Source organism: Brachyhypopomus gauderio, chromosome 6, assembly GCF_052324685.1.
Source record: "Brachyhypopomus gauderio isolate BG-103 chromosome 6, BGAUD_0.2, whole genome shotgun sequence".
Taxonomy (NCBI): Eukaryota; Metazoa; Chordata; class Actinopteri; order Gymnotiformes; family Hypopomidae; genus Brachyhypopomus; species Brachyhypopomus gauderio.
In genome coordinates, this window is record NC_135216.1 from 17,253,821 (window position 1) to 17,271,159 (window position 17,339).

The window sequence follows — 17,339 nt, forward strand, 5'->3', positions numbered from 1 at the left end:
GTACAAGTATAAACTATTAGAGTTTAATAGTAAGATTAATCACACCTGGTTAAATGAGGAAGCTTTATTTAAAAGTACAAAATAGACACTGCATTCTATGTACAGGAATAATTTACCTCCTTATATTTAGCCAGAGTGGAAAAATGAATGGTTTCATTTGTACATGAGGGTAGTTCTTTGAAAAACAAAAGTAAATACATGAATGTAAATAAAAAATAATTTAGAGGTTGAAAAAAAATCAAAATAAATATAAAAATTCAAAGGTAATGCATACGTACAGATTAATGATGGAAATCATGATGGCATGATTAATCTAAGCCTAGGTTTGCTGCCTTTCTTGTCTTTTACAATCACTACTGGATATGAAGCAGTCTAGATTTACACATCTTGGACTTAGCAGAACTAATCTCTTAAGTCTGTGGTCACCTATTAGACTCCATTGCCCCAGTCTTTCCTACAGTACATAAATGATGCCAAACTCAAAGTCCTGACGTGCTCTATACACAGTTAACACACAGTCTCCCTCTACCACCTGCCCATCCGTCCTTAATATTGACAATGATGCAATCGTTTGGAGCAGCATACCTTACATCATGGAGTTCTGCTGTGTTTATAGGCAAGTGTGTTCAAGAGTATTGCTTAAACGTCCTCTGTGCGTTCATGGTAAATATAGCTTTAAGGACTGACAGAGCGCAAATATATATATATATATATATATATATATATATATATATATATATATATATATATATATATACTTTCAAAAACAGATATGGTCATGTGTAAAATATAGAATAATTTAACCTGTTTCGCCAAAGAGGCCACATACAGCATAGACAGAATATAACACCAAAAAGTACCACTCAGTGGAGATGTTATCCTCACCATGAATTATACTAGGACAGAAAGGGACAGAGACCTGCAGGTGAACACTGGTAGCCCTGGATGCATCTTTGTCCAGCAACCAGGTTGCTGCCTTTATTTGTGCAGGGACACACGAATTTACATGAGGCAAAAGATCTGTCCTCCAGCATCTGACCCCACTCTGGGAGACTGTGAGCAGCGAGCGTTTGTCCAAACTGGCCAACAGAAATCAGGCAGAAACTCCCCTCGATCAGTCCCAACTGGAGTGAACCGGGGTTCTATGGTCTTCCTGCTAATATGTGTGGATTTATTTAATTAACTTAACATGATGAAGTGTTACTCTGGTGGTCCATAAGAGAAACAATGCCTCATTTGTCAAAGAAAAGATATGCAGTGTCTTGAGTTTACCGGCACATGTCACAGCATTTCAAAAGATCACCACCAGATGTCAGTACAAAGCACAGAAAGAGCTGTTTTGTCAGGTTTCTTTAAAATCGGTAAATAAAACGGGAAAAATCAAATTAAACAGGAATCCATGAAGAGGAAGTAATATTAACAGCTCATGGGGAAATGAATCACTTAAACAGAACAGGAAGTGAAAAAACAGGACACGGGTCTGGGGATTTCTCTGGGGGGTTTCACAGCGCCGTTGTGGTCCAAGCGTAAAATATAAAAAGTGAAAAATACATCTGAGGTTACAACAATGCAAAACAGAGCAATTGTGACATTTATAAAGTACTCTCTGTTGTTAGCCATTGCGACCACAAGTTCTTATACACACAACTTTGAAATGCTGTCTGTCAGTTTATAACCAACCACAACAGTGTCTCACGACCTATGAATACTGAAATTATGCATTTTGTTTACAATATGCATATGGTGACAAAATTTACCAAAGCATCTTAGTGAGTTTACACCACTGGATCACCATAAACACTGCTGAGTGGATGAGTTAGGTATGTGCTCACTGCAAGCAAGGACGCAAAGCAGAATTGTTGTTGTGTCAGAATTCAGAGAATTCAGTGTGCAGCTGTAAGAAATCTATGCAACAAATCAGTGAACTGAAACAGACCAACACAAAGTCACAAAGTCAAGCTCAGCCCCAGGTTACATACTCCATGTCCTCAACCATACAAAACAGAGAGAAAACCACGCAGGAACAATACAAAAGAACAACCACACGTACTGGAGCAGGAGATCCAGACCCATACATACGCTGAAAGCAGTGGAGCGACGTCTGAGCTAGCAGCAGGCAACTCAGCAGCACGGGCCACCCTGGGCCACCCTGGGCCACCCCTGGCCACCCTGGGCCATCCCTGGCCACCCTGGGCCATCCCTGGCCACCCTGGGCCACCCTGGGCCACCCCTGGCCACCCTGGGCCATCCCTGGCCACCCCTGGCCACCCTGGGCCATCCCAGGCCACCCCTGGCCACCCTGGGCCATCCCTGGCCACCCCTGGCCACCCTGGGCCATCCCTGGCCACCCCTGGCCACCCTGGGCCATCCCAGGCCATCCTGGGCCATCCTGGGCCTCACCCCCACAGGGATACAACTCACCAGGGGGGAGAAGGAACAGTCATAGCCACTTGAGTACAAGACTATCCGGACCATCCAACTTAAAGTCCATCAGCTGGAACAAGCACTCTTAAATGCTGAGGCAGGAGAAGGCCAAAATGCCCCAGACTGTCTTTACCCAAGAGTCTGTGTCGAAATTTCAAAGTATTTGCAATTCATAAACAGGATTTCCAGCACCGGCAGTGGGACCTTGTGGGACTAGCAGTAGGAATGCTTTTTAGACGGACGGAATTCTCTGTGTAAAACTGAATTCATGAGATTCAGCTTGATGATGTTTCGATCATTCGGCTGTATCTTCTGTAATATACAGGTAATAATTGACTCGCGTTACTTTGTCAAGACAGCTGTCATTATCTCGATATCCAATATGGATTACCTACCATTCATTATGGTGCTGACAAGGAAAAACACATCTGTGGTAGTGAAGGTGTATATCTTCTTTTTTTTAGATAATCAAGAACAAAATGTACCCTTTAGGTAATGCAAGAGTGAACAATGCATGGGTTAATTGTATAAGTTAATAAAAGTAGCCTAGTCAGTATACGTGTATGTGCTCTGTTTGAGATAATCCTATGATTTCTTTGTTCAGAATAGTCATAAGTGACTACAAGTGCTTTTGTGAAGTTAAACTGTATTTAACAGTAAAATAAGTGCTATTCAAACCACCTCCTTCACTAACGCCACAGAGGGAAAACCCACAGCTCTTAGTTCCTATGGCTCCCTTCCATTGTCAGTGGTGTCTGCATGATGAGAGCTTGTACTGGATGAAGAGAACACTTTTCAGAAGATAACCACATGGCTTTGCAAGTGCTAAGAACTTCCTCACTCTGGTTTCTTTTCTTCACTGGTGAAACCAATATGGGTCCTAAGGTCAGTGCTAAAATCACTTTTGTCTCCATATACAGTATAGGAAGCGTAACAAAAGGTTAAATGCAGAACTGTTAAAAAAATCTCTGTAATAAGTCAACTGTTGCAGACAGAGACACAAAAAGATCTCAGTTATCAATAAATTGCATATTTTTACCAACAATATACTATAGATGGCGCTCTCCAATGATTCGTTAACTCTCTGATGTGCAAGATACCACAGGCATCAGCTATCACAGACATGGCAGGTTAAATCAAAGACTCAGTCCCACTTCAGCAAGTCTCAGTATGCCTTGCCGGTGCTGGAGGGTTAGAGCACAGTGCACAGACAATACAGAAGGCTTGAATACGTGTGTGTGTGTGTGTGTGTGTGTGTGTGTGTGTGTGTGTGTGTGTGTGTGTGTGTGTGTGTGTGTGTGTGTGTGTGTGTGTGTGTGTGTGTGTGTGTGTGTGTGTGTGTGTGTGTGGTGAAAATAGAGAAATTTCAAGAGAAAGAAAAGTCAATGCAGCCTACGGTGCAGAGTTATCCTCCATTACCCTCCCCAGCCACCCTCAGTCCCCGAGTGTCCTGTCAGTGGTGGGTCAGGTGGATGCAGGCCGGACCAGGTGGGTTCGTAACCGGGTCGGCTCGCGCGGGACGCCTCCCCTGGACCCGCCCCCCCCACATCCTACGACGGTGCGGAGAACGCCGTCGAGCTGGGGCCGTGGTTGGTCGACTTGACTATGGTGATGACGCTGGCGGTGGCCGCCTTGCCGGACGAGAGCGGCCCGCGGGCCACAGTCCGGGCGAAGCACTGCAGCGCCTCGTATTTGGCCCGCAGGGCGTCCAGCTCCAGACGCATGCTGGCGTTCTCCCTCGCCAGCTTGTCCACCTCCTGCTGGAGCTCCGCCTTCTGCCGCTCAAGCTCCTCCTTCTGCGTGACCCGCTTGATGCGGCAGCTGGCGGCGTAGCCCCGGTTCTTCAGCGTGCGCCGGCGCTGCTTCAGCCGCACCACGTCCTCCTTGGTGAGGCCGCGCAGGTGCTGGTTCAGCTCGCGCACTGACATGGCCACCAGCTCGTCGTCGCTGAGCGCCGGAGCATTCTCGCCCGCCTCCTTCTTTACCTGCGTTAAAAGTTAAAATATGGATGGAGGTCAGGGGAGAATTAAACGACAGCGTATTGCACAGCAGTCCACATTATTCTGCTCAACCCTATTAGGCCACATTATTCTGTATGCGTTCCTATACACACTGTTCTCACAGGTGTGGTGTGTTTGCGTTCCCACACACACTGTTCTCACAGGAGTGTGTGGTGTGTTTGCGCTCCCACACACACTGTTCTCACAGGAGTGTGTGGTGTGTTTGCGTTCCCACACACACTGTGCTCACAGGAGTGTGTGGTGTGTTTGCGTTCCCATACACAAGGTGAACGTTGTCAGGGTGACTTGCAGCTGTCAGGCTTCGTTAGGTGGGCCATGACTCGTCATCTACGCCATGATAAACATGGCCATAAAAATACTGCTATAAAGATAAATGACTCAAAGCAAGAAACAGGTTAAAGCACACCACAATGGTGCCACAATGGTGCGTGTTAAGTACACTGGTAAACAGCAACCATACTGAATATCTCCCCCTAATCCTAGTGTGGCCACTGTAAATGACACCTCACCAAGCGTGGCATCTACTTGCAGTAGGTTTATAGGAACAATACCTAATTTATTTAATCTATTAAATCTTAAAATGACCACATCTCATCAAAGATTAAGGAAACTGAAACGCAGGCCCTGACAGCAGTGCTACAGCCAGCATGTTTGTCATTTCTGGAGTGTAAAGTGTTCCTGCCCACTGCTCACTTCCAATATCGTATATTGATACGCTGGGTTGCCAGATAAGAACCATAAGTGGCTGTAAAACAGTGTGTGGCAGCCATGGAAACAAACAAACTGTATTAACAGAGTTCATGCCCAACCCAAAAATATTCCTCAGTATCCATGACCAGAGGCATAGTGAAATCCCAGTAGATATTGGCTTTGCATTTGAAAGACAGACAATGTAGTGCCTAGAATGACAGATGCCAAGTTGGCTGCTAGCTATTCAGATATCTGTTAGCCTATCTACTAGAAGCCACATTGCTAGTTATCTTAGCAGTTTTATATTAATTTATGCAAATGTGTGATTAAATCAGTGAAAGTGGTGAAATTAGTAGTGTCAGATTGCTTGGTAGATATTTTGATGAAACAATGCACAATTTTCCATATAAACAGCAGCCTAGATTGACTCTGCTTTACTTTCACAGTGAGGGTGCTTCATATCTGCAAGGATGACCAGCAGTCATGTCATACAAGTATTTCACCATCGCACACCATACTGCATGTGACTGTGTGTGTGTGTGTGTGTGTGTGTGTGTGTCAAATAAAGCTGGATGTTACAGCTCGATAGTCCCTGGCCAAAAGCCAATCACATTTTGCACGGTTCGCACGATTTGGCATCACTGGCAAATCTGAGGTCCTGCGCAAAGCCACACATGAATGTGTTATCATCAAATTCTAAAATGAAACATTTCACTGACGTTTAGGAATTCACATGGCAACCTTGTGGACATCAAGGATGACTTGTACTGTAGGCTACTAAAAAAACATTTTCATTTTAGGCAGTTTGATATGAGCAGAATTTGTATTTACTTAAAGGAATCCCAGGGAACTAGACTTCCAAAACACGTCAAACTGACGTGACTGTTCAGCTTCATTTGTAGGAAGGAGGGCTGTGTATTTGCAAAAAAACACATTTGGCATTTACACATTTGGCAGATGTTTTTATCCAGAGCAACTTACAATTATCAATCGTACTACAGAGTGTAATGTTAGGAGTATTATGAAAAGACTCGTGCTGGTACAGCACAGATCATATTCCTGACTGGGGATTGAACCCCAGTGCTACAAAGGAAACATTACTGTATAATATAAGTGTAATAAAATGTTTATGATATTTGCATTATGCTACAGTGTACAGTGTGGTGCACTTCTTGTGATTTAGTGTCTGGTGAAGTGGCCCACAGTGGTGTGTGGAGCCAGACAACCAAGCTTACCTTTAAAGCTTTACTCGCCTTAAAGTGAGTCGTCATACCCTGTCTGCACACCGCTGGTCAGACGCACTTAGAAATGTCTGCAGAGAGGACAAAACAGAAGAGCATGGATGAACACGCATGAACACGCATGAACACTGCAAGTAACGCAGCAAGGTGACTGAAGCACTGTTTTCCATGTCCAGGAATAATAATAACAACAACAACAGCGACGACGTTAATAACAACAACAATAATATTGTTGAAAAAAGAAGAATAAAAAAATTATAATAACAATAGTATCAATATTAATATTATAATAATAACATTAATAATATTATTATTATTACAACATTTCATGTACCTTTGAAGAAATTCAAGCACAAATGATAAAGATAATGATTTGATACAGCACAAGGGATCATACAGACTAAGAACAAGCCAGGGTGAACATCTGAGTTCTGAGGTTTAAACTTAAGCTGCTCTAGTGCGTTCACAGATCTCACAAGCAGCGGCCATACAACTGAAGACCAGACATCCAACAGTGGTCAGATGAAGAGGGGAATGAGGAAGAGCAGAAGAGCAGGATGAGGAGGTGTAGCATGAACAGGAGGGTTCGGGTCTGCTGCTAGTGGAAGGCAGTTCTGCAGGTTGGCCACCAGAGGTCAGGAGTGTCCCACAGACTGAGCAGCAGACAAGGACAACCCTGTTTACTTGCTGAGAGCGCGTTCTCACAATGTAGTTCACTAGACCATTGCGAGTACTATAATAGAAGCAGGTCAGGCCCCGACAAGGGTCTTTGTCTGATCTCTGAGCTCAGCTATCCACGCTAGGCTATTTTTGCCAAGGCGAGTTCGAAAAAGGCCTCTCAGCACAGTGGAGCTCATAGTCTGAAGATGATTGTCATAGCCAAAGCCAAAAAAAAGAGTAAATGCTACAAGTGTGGGAGGAAAAAAGACCTGCTCAACAGTCTCCATTTCAGGAGTGTCTTGGCCAGTGTCAGAATGCCCTGCAAACTCTGTGCATGACTGCTACCATGGAGATGCCCTGCTAATGGGTGTGGGAGCGCTGATCACATGACCAGCCCGATGGTAAACAAGCTTCATTCATAACCTTAACACACATTCCAATAAGCCCAGTATAGAACTGCCGAAGACTGCAAATGCTGATAAAGCCGCTTAGGAAACAAACAGTTCAGCAGAAATAACAGCTAACACACCAGGAATGCTGGCTTTAAATCACTTTTACTTTTGATTTTGTGCGCGTGCTTACACCTGTACTGTGTGCTGTAAAACAGTACACTGACTCCCTTCTCATTAATGTAGCTCTTCGGTGTGTTTGAAAATCACAGTACCAAAAGTACTGCTTTTGAAACATTTTTTGTGTGTACAAATATCACCTCTGCCTAAAAAGGAAACAATGTCAGTCAGAAGACTACAGTCATGTGGCCTTTTATCCAATACATTAGTAAAACGTAACATGCCAGAATAAATGTTTTGCCTGGTGCAAGACAATACTGTACTATTCTGTTGAAGAGATGCGGAACATTCCAGAAGTCACTGTGTCACCCTCAAATAGTTTCCCTCACTGTCACGGTTATATTTTTGTTTTCGGACTATGTACTTGACCAGGTTCAGGAGCCCGGCTGGCAGGCTGGATTGTGTTACACAGGGCTTTCCTGGCTTGCCACAGCCCCTTTAATAACTCCCCCACTCATATCTAGCTCAGCAGGCCCACCAGGCAAATCTGCCAACACTGCAATTTGGGTTCACATGCGCTAAATGACGCGCAGGTCCAGCTCTACAGCAGCTCTCCTGAGGAGAATGATGGGTTGTCCATCGAGGATTTCATCCAGATCACCGAAGAACATCACGGTTACAGCACAGACAGTGATCATTAAGATCATACATTTTGCCTTTTGCAAAGTAATATCATAGATGTGAGGGAACCAGAACCAGAAACTTCCTGAGAAAGAATATGGATTATAACACTTCAGTCCAGTCATGACAAAGCATTAACTGAAGGGTCACTTCACACGGAGCAATCAATAACATCCACAAAGGGAGATTAGAGACGTTCTCGTAAGGATGTGCCATGTGGACCAGTAGGTCATACCCCACTCTGGCCTGTGAGAGGCAGATGTGAATCTACCCTTCACTTGTTCTGCGTCTCAGCACACCTGCAGAGCATTAGCAAGCAGCCCAATACTTTGGCCATGACGGGATCAAACAGTGTAGACGGAGAATCCTCGGTCAGCTTCACAACTGATAATGAACCACACAACTGAAACCAAACACCACAGGAGAAATAGACTCAAGTCTTGATTCGTACCATCTGGACCTTGGCGTAGGGGCCCATATGGGCCCTGCCAGACATTTTACACATTTCATTCAGAGCAACACAGCGACGCACAAAACCAACCATGCCACCTACAGCGCGCCGAAAATGGCACTAAAAAGCCACCGACGCAGAATACGCCAGCATGTCCGAGTATGAGCAGCAGTGCGCACGCAGGCCATGACGACCGCCGTGTCTTTCCCACCCATGTACCAGAAACCACCCGTCTCGCCTTTCTCTCCAGGAACATGACGAAACTGCAACAGTCCCGAGCAGTTGGGAACAGGGTGAAGGAAGTCGTGTGACTAACGGCAGTATGACGGTAGGCTCTTAGCTCAGAGAGGAGCACTCCTGGAGAAGAGCACGCTGGCTGACGGCGGCTGTGTTTAAAAGGACCGCGCGTGGGGAGGGGGGGAACCTCTGTTTTTCTTTCCAGGGAAGACCGTGGAGAAAGATGGGACCCCCTCACAAACCAATGCCCACCCCCACCTCCACCCTGCATATGTGGGGCCTCCAGCCTTTCACTTCTCCTCACACACACACACACACACACACACACACACACACACACACAAATGCAGGCTTCCTTCAGATTCCAACAATGTGTGGTCGCCCTCTTTTCATTCACACAGTGAACCGAGCTGATTGGAGGAAACTTCTTCTTGCTCCGTCCTGGTACAGAGGAGAGGGTCTGGTATCCCCAGGCTGCGTTTTCATCATCTCTCCCACGAAACAACGGACACATTTCTTCTGCCCCTCCCACCACCCGCCCCGATCCAGTGCTGCCGTTGACGACGCACATTCGACAGGCTGCCGGAACACTGGTGCTCTTATTCTGGCTATCAAGGGCCAGGGCAGAAAAACAGAAAAACATGTCAGAGAGAGAGAGAGCCCTGGGAGAGAAGCCCCAGTGCGCACCAGGGCCATTGACAACAGAGAGCCACATTCCTCACTATACACACACATACTGGGCAAGGAGAAGGGGCCCCATTTTCCATTTGGAAAGCTGCATACTTAATGTCTTCCTCGCATAGCTGGGCCTGGAGAACGAGTCAAATCAGTTCCATCATGCATGAACAAAGTGCTCACTCTGTCTGTAGCATGATAGCCACATGTATACAGTGTAGCAGCTGCTCTTGGTTAAGACGACATAAAATGGCCATTTAGACTTCTTCAGACTTCTGATTTAAGGACAAAATGAAAACGCACCGAATGGCCACAGAGGAGTCAAGTGGGAAACGTTGGGGAACCTTTCAGAAAGACAATGATTGTACTTTCAGGACTAGCGCATGAGATGAAATCATAAATGCTGCTTGGAGAGTCTTTCTGAAACAGATTCCACATATGGACAGAGATTCAGGCACTGCTTAGTCAAACGTTTTCTCCCTTCACCTGACCAACATGCTACTAGGCGATCGTTTTCTGACAGGACTGCACAGGTGTACGGTGACGACATGGAACATGAAAAGGGCCCTTAGCACATGGCTACAGATCTGAGTAAAGCATTAGAAACAAAACAACTGGAGTCAGTGCAGCTTCTCTCCCAGTTACCAAATATGCTGACATATGATGTTTGCAAACTTGGGAAACCTGTGGCCTGCTTGGATTAGCACCAAAGGTTCAAAACTCCAAAACATAGGCCAGTGTTTTCCAATCTTATGAACGCAAGAAAGTGAAGTTAATAAAGGGTTTCTGATTTGATTTTTTTACTACATATAAAAGCTTTGTGTAAGCTGTGTGTGTGTGTGTGTTTGTGTGTGTGTGTGTGTGTGTGTGTGTGTGTGTGTGTGTGTGTGTGTGTGTGTGTGTGTGTGTGTGTGTGTGTGTGTGTGTAACATGACAGAATCCAGGATACCTCAGCTGTGAAGGAGCTATGCTGACCCACCAGGAGTGCTATGCATTCTGTGTAAACGCGAACACTGTATGAGGAGGGACGCTCTGAAGAGAAATATGCCATCAGCGCTGTGATTCTTCCTAGCATGGTAAGGAGTAAACGCAGTCAGCACCACATCCCTGCTCACCACAGTGTTTGCATCCAATTACACACAGACAAGATACACAGCACGTGGATACAAAGGAACAGAAACTTCCGGAGCATCACAAGGGAAATACGGTCATCCCCCCGTGTCAGCCATGGAAGTTGTATCATGAGACTTGTCACCACACCTAAGCTTGTGAGGTGGACACAACACAATCACTGAGGAAACGCATGGAAATACACACAACGTTGCCATTTCACAACATGGAACAGGCTTGTGTCAGAAAAGCACACTGCCAGAGTCTGACATCATTATTATTAACCACAGATGATGATGTAAGACAGTGCAATCCTCAGCGTCACATGGGCTGATGGGGCTTAGTCTGATCCCAGTAAAACCAAATGTCAGAATTATTTACAACCAGTCCTTGGACCAACAGCAATAAATTTAGTAAGCAGCAGATCATTCCTCTGTGCTATGGTTGTCTCTAAGGCCAGACAGCATTTCTGTTTGGCTGCTTTATTTGGACTGTGAAATGTTTCAAAATTCTCTCAGAAACTGCCCTGCTGTGGAACCTGAACCCACGGCTGTCATGGGAAACGAGGCGTCAGCTCAAATTCGAAGCCTGCTCTTCTATTACGGCTGGCGGCGAGTTGCGCAACACCTCGGGCGAAGTCGCGAGCCGCTCCGAAGGCGCCCGTGCTGTCTTTCCCACCTCGCCGCCTCTCAGTGCCGCCTGCTTCCTCTCCCCCTCTCTCCCCACCATGCACACACACACACACACACACACACACACACACACACACACACACACACACACACACACCAAGCCCTCGGCAGACCTGACGCTCCGCTGTATGGCCTCCATCGAGAGGCTCCGCCCCTGCTACAGAACCCCCCCCCCTTGTTTTTTTTTTCTGGAGCTAGGTGGAGAAGCCGTCTCCTCCGCCCTCGGCCCACCGCAATCCACGGTGCAGCGGCGGTGTGGCCGACGTTATGTAAAGGAAACGGGGAGCATACCCGAGCCATGAGTCACGCTGTTTACTGGTAAGAGCGCGAGGACGAGCGGCAGGGATCACACCCTCCCAAACTGACATTTCCTGGAAAATCCTGTTGTTTCGCTGTGCGGAAGGAAAAGTACGGAGAGAATGGGGCAGGCGTTACTGCCGGAACTTTCTGCGGACAGGGAGGAGAGGGCAATATCTGAGCAAAGCTACTTTTTCCAACTTGGAATGCAGGGATTCAAAGGAATGTGAGGCATGAACAAAACAACAGTGGCCCATCCAGAATGTACAACGGGAAGCGATTACGTGGGTAACAAGCAGAAAGCTGCAAGCACCTTCCGTGAGGAAGAGCGAGTGGTGTTCAACTATTTCAGCTGTCTTACATAACCATCAAATATGACAGGTGCTTGCAGAAGACCAGGCAAATAAGCCCAGCCCTCGAGAGGACACAAACTCCCCAGCCCTCGAGAGGACACAAACTCCCTAGCCCTCGAGAGGACACAAACTCCCCAGCCTTCGAGGTAACACAAACTCCCCAGCCCTCGAGAGGACACAAACTCCCCAGCCCTCGAGAGGACACAAACTCCCCAGCCCTCGAGAGGACACAAACTCCCCAGCCATCGAGAGGACACAAACTCCCCAGCCCTCGAGGGGACACAAACTCCCCAGCCCTCGAGAGGACACAAACTCCCCAGCCCTCGAGGGGACACAAACTCCCCAGCCCTCGAGAGGACACAAACTCCCCAGCCCTCGAGAGGACACAAACTCCCCAGCCTTCGAGGTAACACAAACTCCCCAGCCCTCGAGGGGACACAAACTCCCCAGCCATCGAGAGGACACAAACTCCCCAGCCATCGAGAGGACACAAACTCCCCAGCCCTCGAGAGGACACAAACTCCCCAGCCATCAAGAGGACACAAACTCCCCAGCCCAGGAGGGGACACAAACTCCCCAGCCCTCGAGGGGACACAAACTCCCCAGCCTTCGAGGTAACACAAACTCCCCAGCCCTCGAGGGGACACAAACTCCCCAGCCCTCGAGGGGACCTAACAGCCACTATCTGGACACGTATGCGTAGGCTAGTGCTTGGCAGCTGTTAAAGCAACACTGGTTCAAGATGAGACGGGGCGTCATCTCCGTGACTTACAAGCATAAACACTGGATCACTGAGTCGGGCTCTTAGCTTTAGGCAGCTTATCCACAGTGTGTAACTGCAGCTCCTCTCCTAGCTGGCAACTGGTGAGAGTCACATGAAAAAGGTGCAGTCAGCAAATCCTGGTTCTGACGCTCCCGTGGGGCCCCTGTGGGCTCCCGGGTTAGCGCCCACACCATCTCGTCCCACCATGACCTATACAGGCCTGAACCCACTAACAACTCATGCTTGCTCATCACGCAAGCTCTTGGTCTTTAATTAAATACCAAATACTGCTGATCCGTTTACTCTCTTGCAAATCACCAGCTGTTGGCATCCTGTAGCAACAAACATGACCCACAAAGTGACCTTCCAGAGGTGAAATGACTCAGACTAACTAAATATTGTGTGGAAATGACTAAGGCTAATACCCCTGCTTTGTTCATAGCTGGTACCTCATACAGAGAGCTACAGGCCCTGGAGTTCCCCGTGTGTCAGTGTGAGTCATCAGTTCACCAACCATCACCATTACATTCACTTTCAAAGTCTGCTGTATGTAACCACAATGAGTACAGTAAGCATCCGCTTCCATCTACTCAGGGGAGAAGCTCTTACCACAACCTGAGCCGCCACCCTGTGTCATATTCAGACTCCTAATATCGCCTCTGCAATTTACTCTAAGCCTGGAGCCCCGCGCTCACAAGCCACCGGGTCCAGAGATGGCGGGACCGCGGGGCCACGGGGCCGCCGGCCCACGTGCAGGTCTCATGATGGAGCTGAGCTCACACTTCCTCTTGGCTTCTAAAACAGGCAGAAGATATGATAGTTGTGGGAGGTCAGAGCCGCAGACACCCCAGCCTCAGTGAGTCAGACGAACCCTCGGACGAGGTCACGCTGCCTGCGTACAGTATGACATCAAGAACAGTGACGGGGAGGAACGCCTCCAAGACTTTCCATATAAATCATGGGGGCAAAGGTCACAGAAAAGCCAACACATCGCCCATCGTCTAGGACTATGTGCTCAGCTGCAAGAGGGAATGCTGCTTTTTCAAAGGCATGTTAAGTTTACACTGTTTTTGATCGCATTTGCATAGTTTGTGTGTTTGTGTTTCAAAACCACTACTATCACAGTAAGGCCAGCAAAGACAGCATCAATGCTGCATAAGAGACTGATGCCCTCATCCTGCAGCAGGTGCTTTTGGACGGGACGTCACCGAGCTGTTCGTCTTCCTCTAACTTACAAACTAACATTTTTAGAAAGAAAAAAAAGAAAAGAAAAAAGTCCAGTCACTGGGGAAGATGGAGAAAGAACTCCTTCGCGAGCGTCTGGACGGTGTCCCTTATTAGTTGGCCATAAATGGTCATGCTTCAAATGTAACATATACAACGTCTGATTCTGATAGAAAGTATTAGAAATGCCGCGCCACTTGCGTTGAGAAGACCCGTTTTGCGTACTTTGAGGAGGCTGGTGCCAACTCTTTTATCACCCATTGTGGACATGATTCACATTATCCAGTTATGACTCACTTTTCCTATGAGGGCGTAGCTCCAGTGTCAGCCATTCCATACAGAATCAACTATCATCAGTTGTTCTTTAGTGTGAGCACAGTCTTCAGTCACTGCACAGACACTGAACAGCCAGCCCTATTAGACGTATTCGTCTCGATAACATTAAAACGATGTTTCTATGTCTGCATATGGACGTAGTCTATTAATAGTTTACTAACATAAACTACAGGGGTGGTCGCGTGAACAAGCGCACTGTGCGCGCGCGAGGGTGGGCACAGCCAGTTATCACTGACAGACTGAAAGCGCGTGAAAAATTATTCGCATCACGCGCACCACGACTGCGTTAACTTTAATATCCGACATAATGTCACTCTATCTTTGAACTCGGATCGCCGTTCGGCCATTGCACTTATTAAGTAAGCTTCTCGAAAATAAATACCTGATAAACTTTTTCGTATCGTATATTTATGCAGCCCTGCAGCTCATAACGTAGCCGTGGACAGACGTCAGTCCTACATGTGGGCTATGGTGCCCTTTGTCCTAAAAGCCTTAAACGCGGACCACGTGTTGTTTTTTATTATTATTTCTTAATATTAAATACTGGTTATTCACTGAAACACACTGAAAAGTTTGACAAACGCCATAAACAAAATCGTGAAATCATGTTTCTATATAGTGCACAATAACGACAAGAGTTGTCCACTGAGTACTTAAAGTTGTCGAACAATCATTTTCTTTGTGAAAAAAATGTAATTTACATTAATGTTCGACAGGAGTTTGTTAGGTGAATCCCGCGGTCAACGTTTTTTTGTTGTCGTTAAATCGGAACCCCCCAAAAATGGTTTCATAAAGTGCTGTTGTCAGGTATACTGGATCTCCCGCACGTGCCCCTACATGATGCATTTTTGTTTTTACTATCAAATATTTTCTGCAAACTTGGTTAAAACACTCAAAATTAACATCTGTATGGGAAAATATTGTATGCTATCTGAAATCGATTACAAAAACAGAACAATATTGTTGAATATCCACGAACAGGCTATTTCGACTAGACTTAAGAGAGTAGATCCGTCATCATGAGAACATCAGCAATTTCGGTAGGAATTTCAAAACATCTCCCTGGAAAACTCGTACACCTTACCTTGTGAACGCGGAATTTCACCCGGGAATGCGAGAATCTGGGGAAATATCTTAAAGTAGCAGGTCGGGGCGTGTTGTCGCTATTGCGATACGTGTCCTGCAATCGAACCGAAATGTAACGCTGAACTAAATTAACTACAAAACAACAACAATGTATCAACATTCCACTCTGCGCTTCCGCAAGCGCGCGCGTCACCAGCTCCTCGTGACCGCCCCCTCCATTCATGAAAATAACTCTCTGCTGACGTCAGCCAGGCGGGAAACTATGGGAGGCCAGAAATAGACGCAGCTGGCGAATTCTTTCAAAGCACTGGCTAAATTAATCTCGCAAACGAAACATATCCATACGCAAAGCTTTCGCGAGAGATATGCGATTTTGACTTTTCTTATTCATGACATTTCTGCACTTTCTGCAAATTCTTAATTACATTGGAATTACTTGTTCTCCTTTAAATTCCCGTGGAATGCGACTGTTGACAAATGTTCTGAACTTACAGAGGAAACTGCCATTTTCCATTCGTCACACTCAGCTAGCCACTTTATAACCTGTTGTCTACCTTAAAGTTGATGTGATATAAAACGGACATCAACAGCGCCCTCTGTCTGACATCGTTACCACGTGCAGTAACCACGTTGTAGTAACAACGGAACTAGTTACTACCTTTTATGATTGCTGCGTTTCACATTACCCACGAACTGCAGAGTGCCAATGTAAGGGCAGCAAACTTCCATTTATTGTCTGCCTGCAAAAATAGAAAAAAACGATATAGTTACCCTACCATGTAACTGTTTCTCCTCTTATGATTTAGATTCGAACAAAATCCTTTATCGTAGTGTATAAAATACTAATTAAATCAATAGACTTTCTGAAGCAATGGATCTGAGCCACTTAACAAATATATACTAGACTGCTATATAATATAAAAGGACCAGAGTAAGAAGGTGACATCCACGAACCCTGAAGGCATCATGCCAGGTTAGTTGGATCATTCTTTTCCTCCGTCGAACAGCACTGCCACTGAGTGACTCAACGCACGTGCATTTCCCTCTCAGGAGACATATGGATCTAATTGCATATCAGTGTGCTTGGTTCTTTTATGCACATTAAAAGTGGAGCGCGAGTTGGCTGCAGGAGTCGATGAGTAATCATGTTTGTATTCTGGGTGGCTTTTACTGCGGAGTGATCGGAAACCCTTACCCATCACTAATCACTGCCAAAACAAGGAAGGACTCTTCCGCAGTAAACAGCTGTCATAGCCAGGAAGCCTTTCAACATTTTTTACAATGCACACATTTGCTCTGCCAGCATCGCCCCAAAAGTGGATCAATAATAGTAATTCTAAATGAAGAATAGTGCTCCGAACATGCTTACAATGATCAGTAATATAGAATGAAAGGTGGAATAGTACTCCAAAAGATATAACATGAATCAGTAATAGTAGTAATAAATGTAGAATAGTACTCCAAAAGATATAACATGAATCAGTAATAGTAGTAATAAATGTAGAATAGTACTCCAAAAGATATAACATGAATCTGTAATAGTAGTAATAAATGTAGAATAGTACTCCAAAAGATATAACATGAATCTGTAATAGTAGTAATAAATGTAGAATAGTACTCCAAAATCAGTAATACTATTATTGAATCCTGGTACTGAAGACAGAGTATTCTGGAAGCTGTAACATTTGGTCATCAGATGGGATTCAGAATTACAACGAGACCACTGTACTCTTTCCACTGAGAATACTTATTGAAAAAAAATTAATTGCTACTTGAAATAGAGTAGATTCCAGTATTTTGAATATTTTTTTCTGAAAAACATTGAGTCATAACCACATATGAGGAGAAAGAGCTTATTTGCTAAATACTTCTCCAGATTTGTGGACTTC

The 17,339-nt window shown here is 45.7% G+C and overlaps 1 protein-coding gene across 1 annotated transcript; it reads right to left on the bottom strand.

Moving 5' to 3' along the window:
* Nucleotides 1-49: 49 nt before the first annotated feature.
* On the bottom strand, nucleotides 50-15,634 carry mafk (v-maf avian musculoaponeurotic fibrosarcoma oncogene homolog K). The gene is made up of 3 exons (XM_077009225.1): nucleotides 15,449-15,634; nucleotides 6,371-6,447; nucleotides 50-4,409 (listed from the first exon to the last, which is right to left on the bottom strand). Exons 2-3 carry the CDS (start codon nucleotides 6,404-6,406, stop codon nucleotides 3,975-3,977), a joined length of 471 nt encoding a protein of 156 aa, XP_076865340.1. The 5' UTR covers nucleotides 6,407-6,447; nucleotides 15,449-15,634; the 3' UTR covers nucleotides 50-3,974.
* Nucleotides 15,635-17,339: the final 1,705 nt, after the last annotated feature.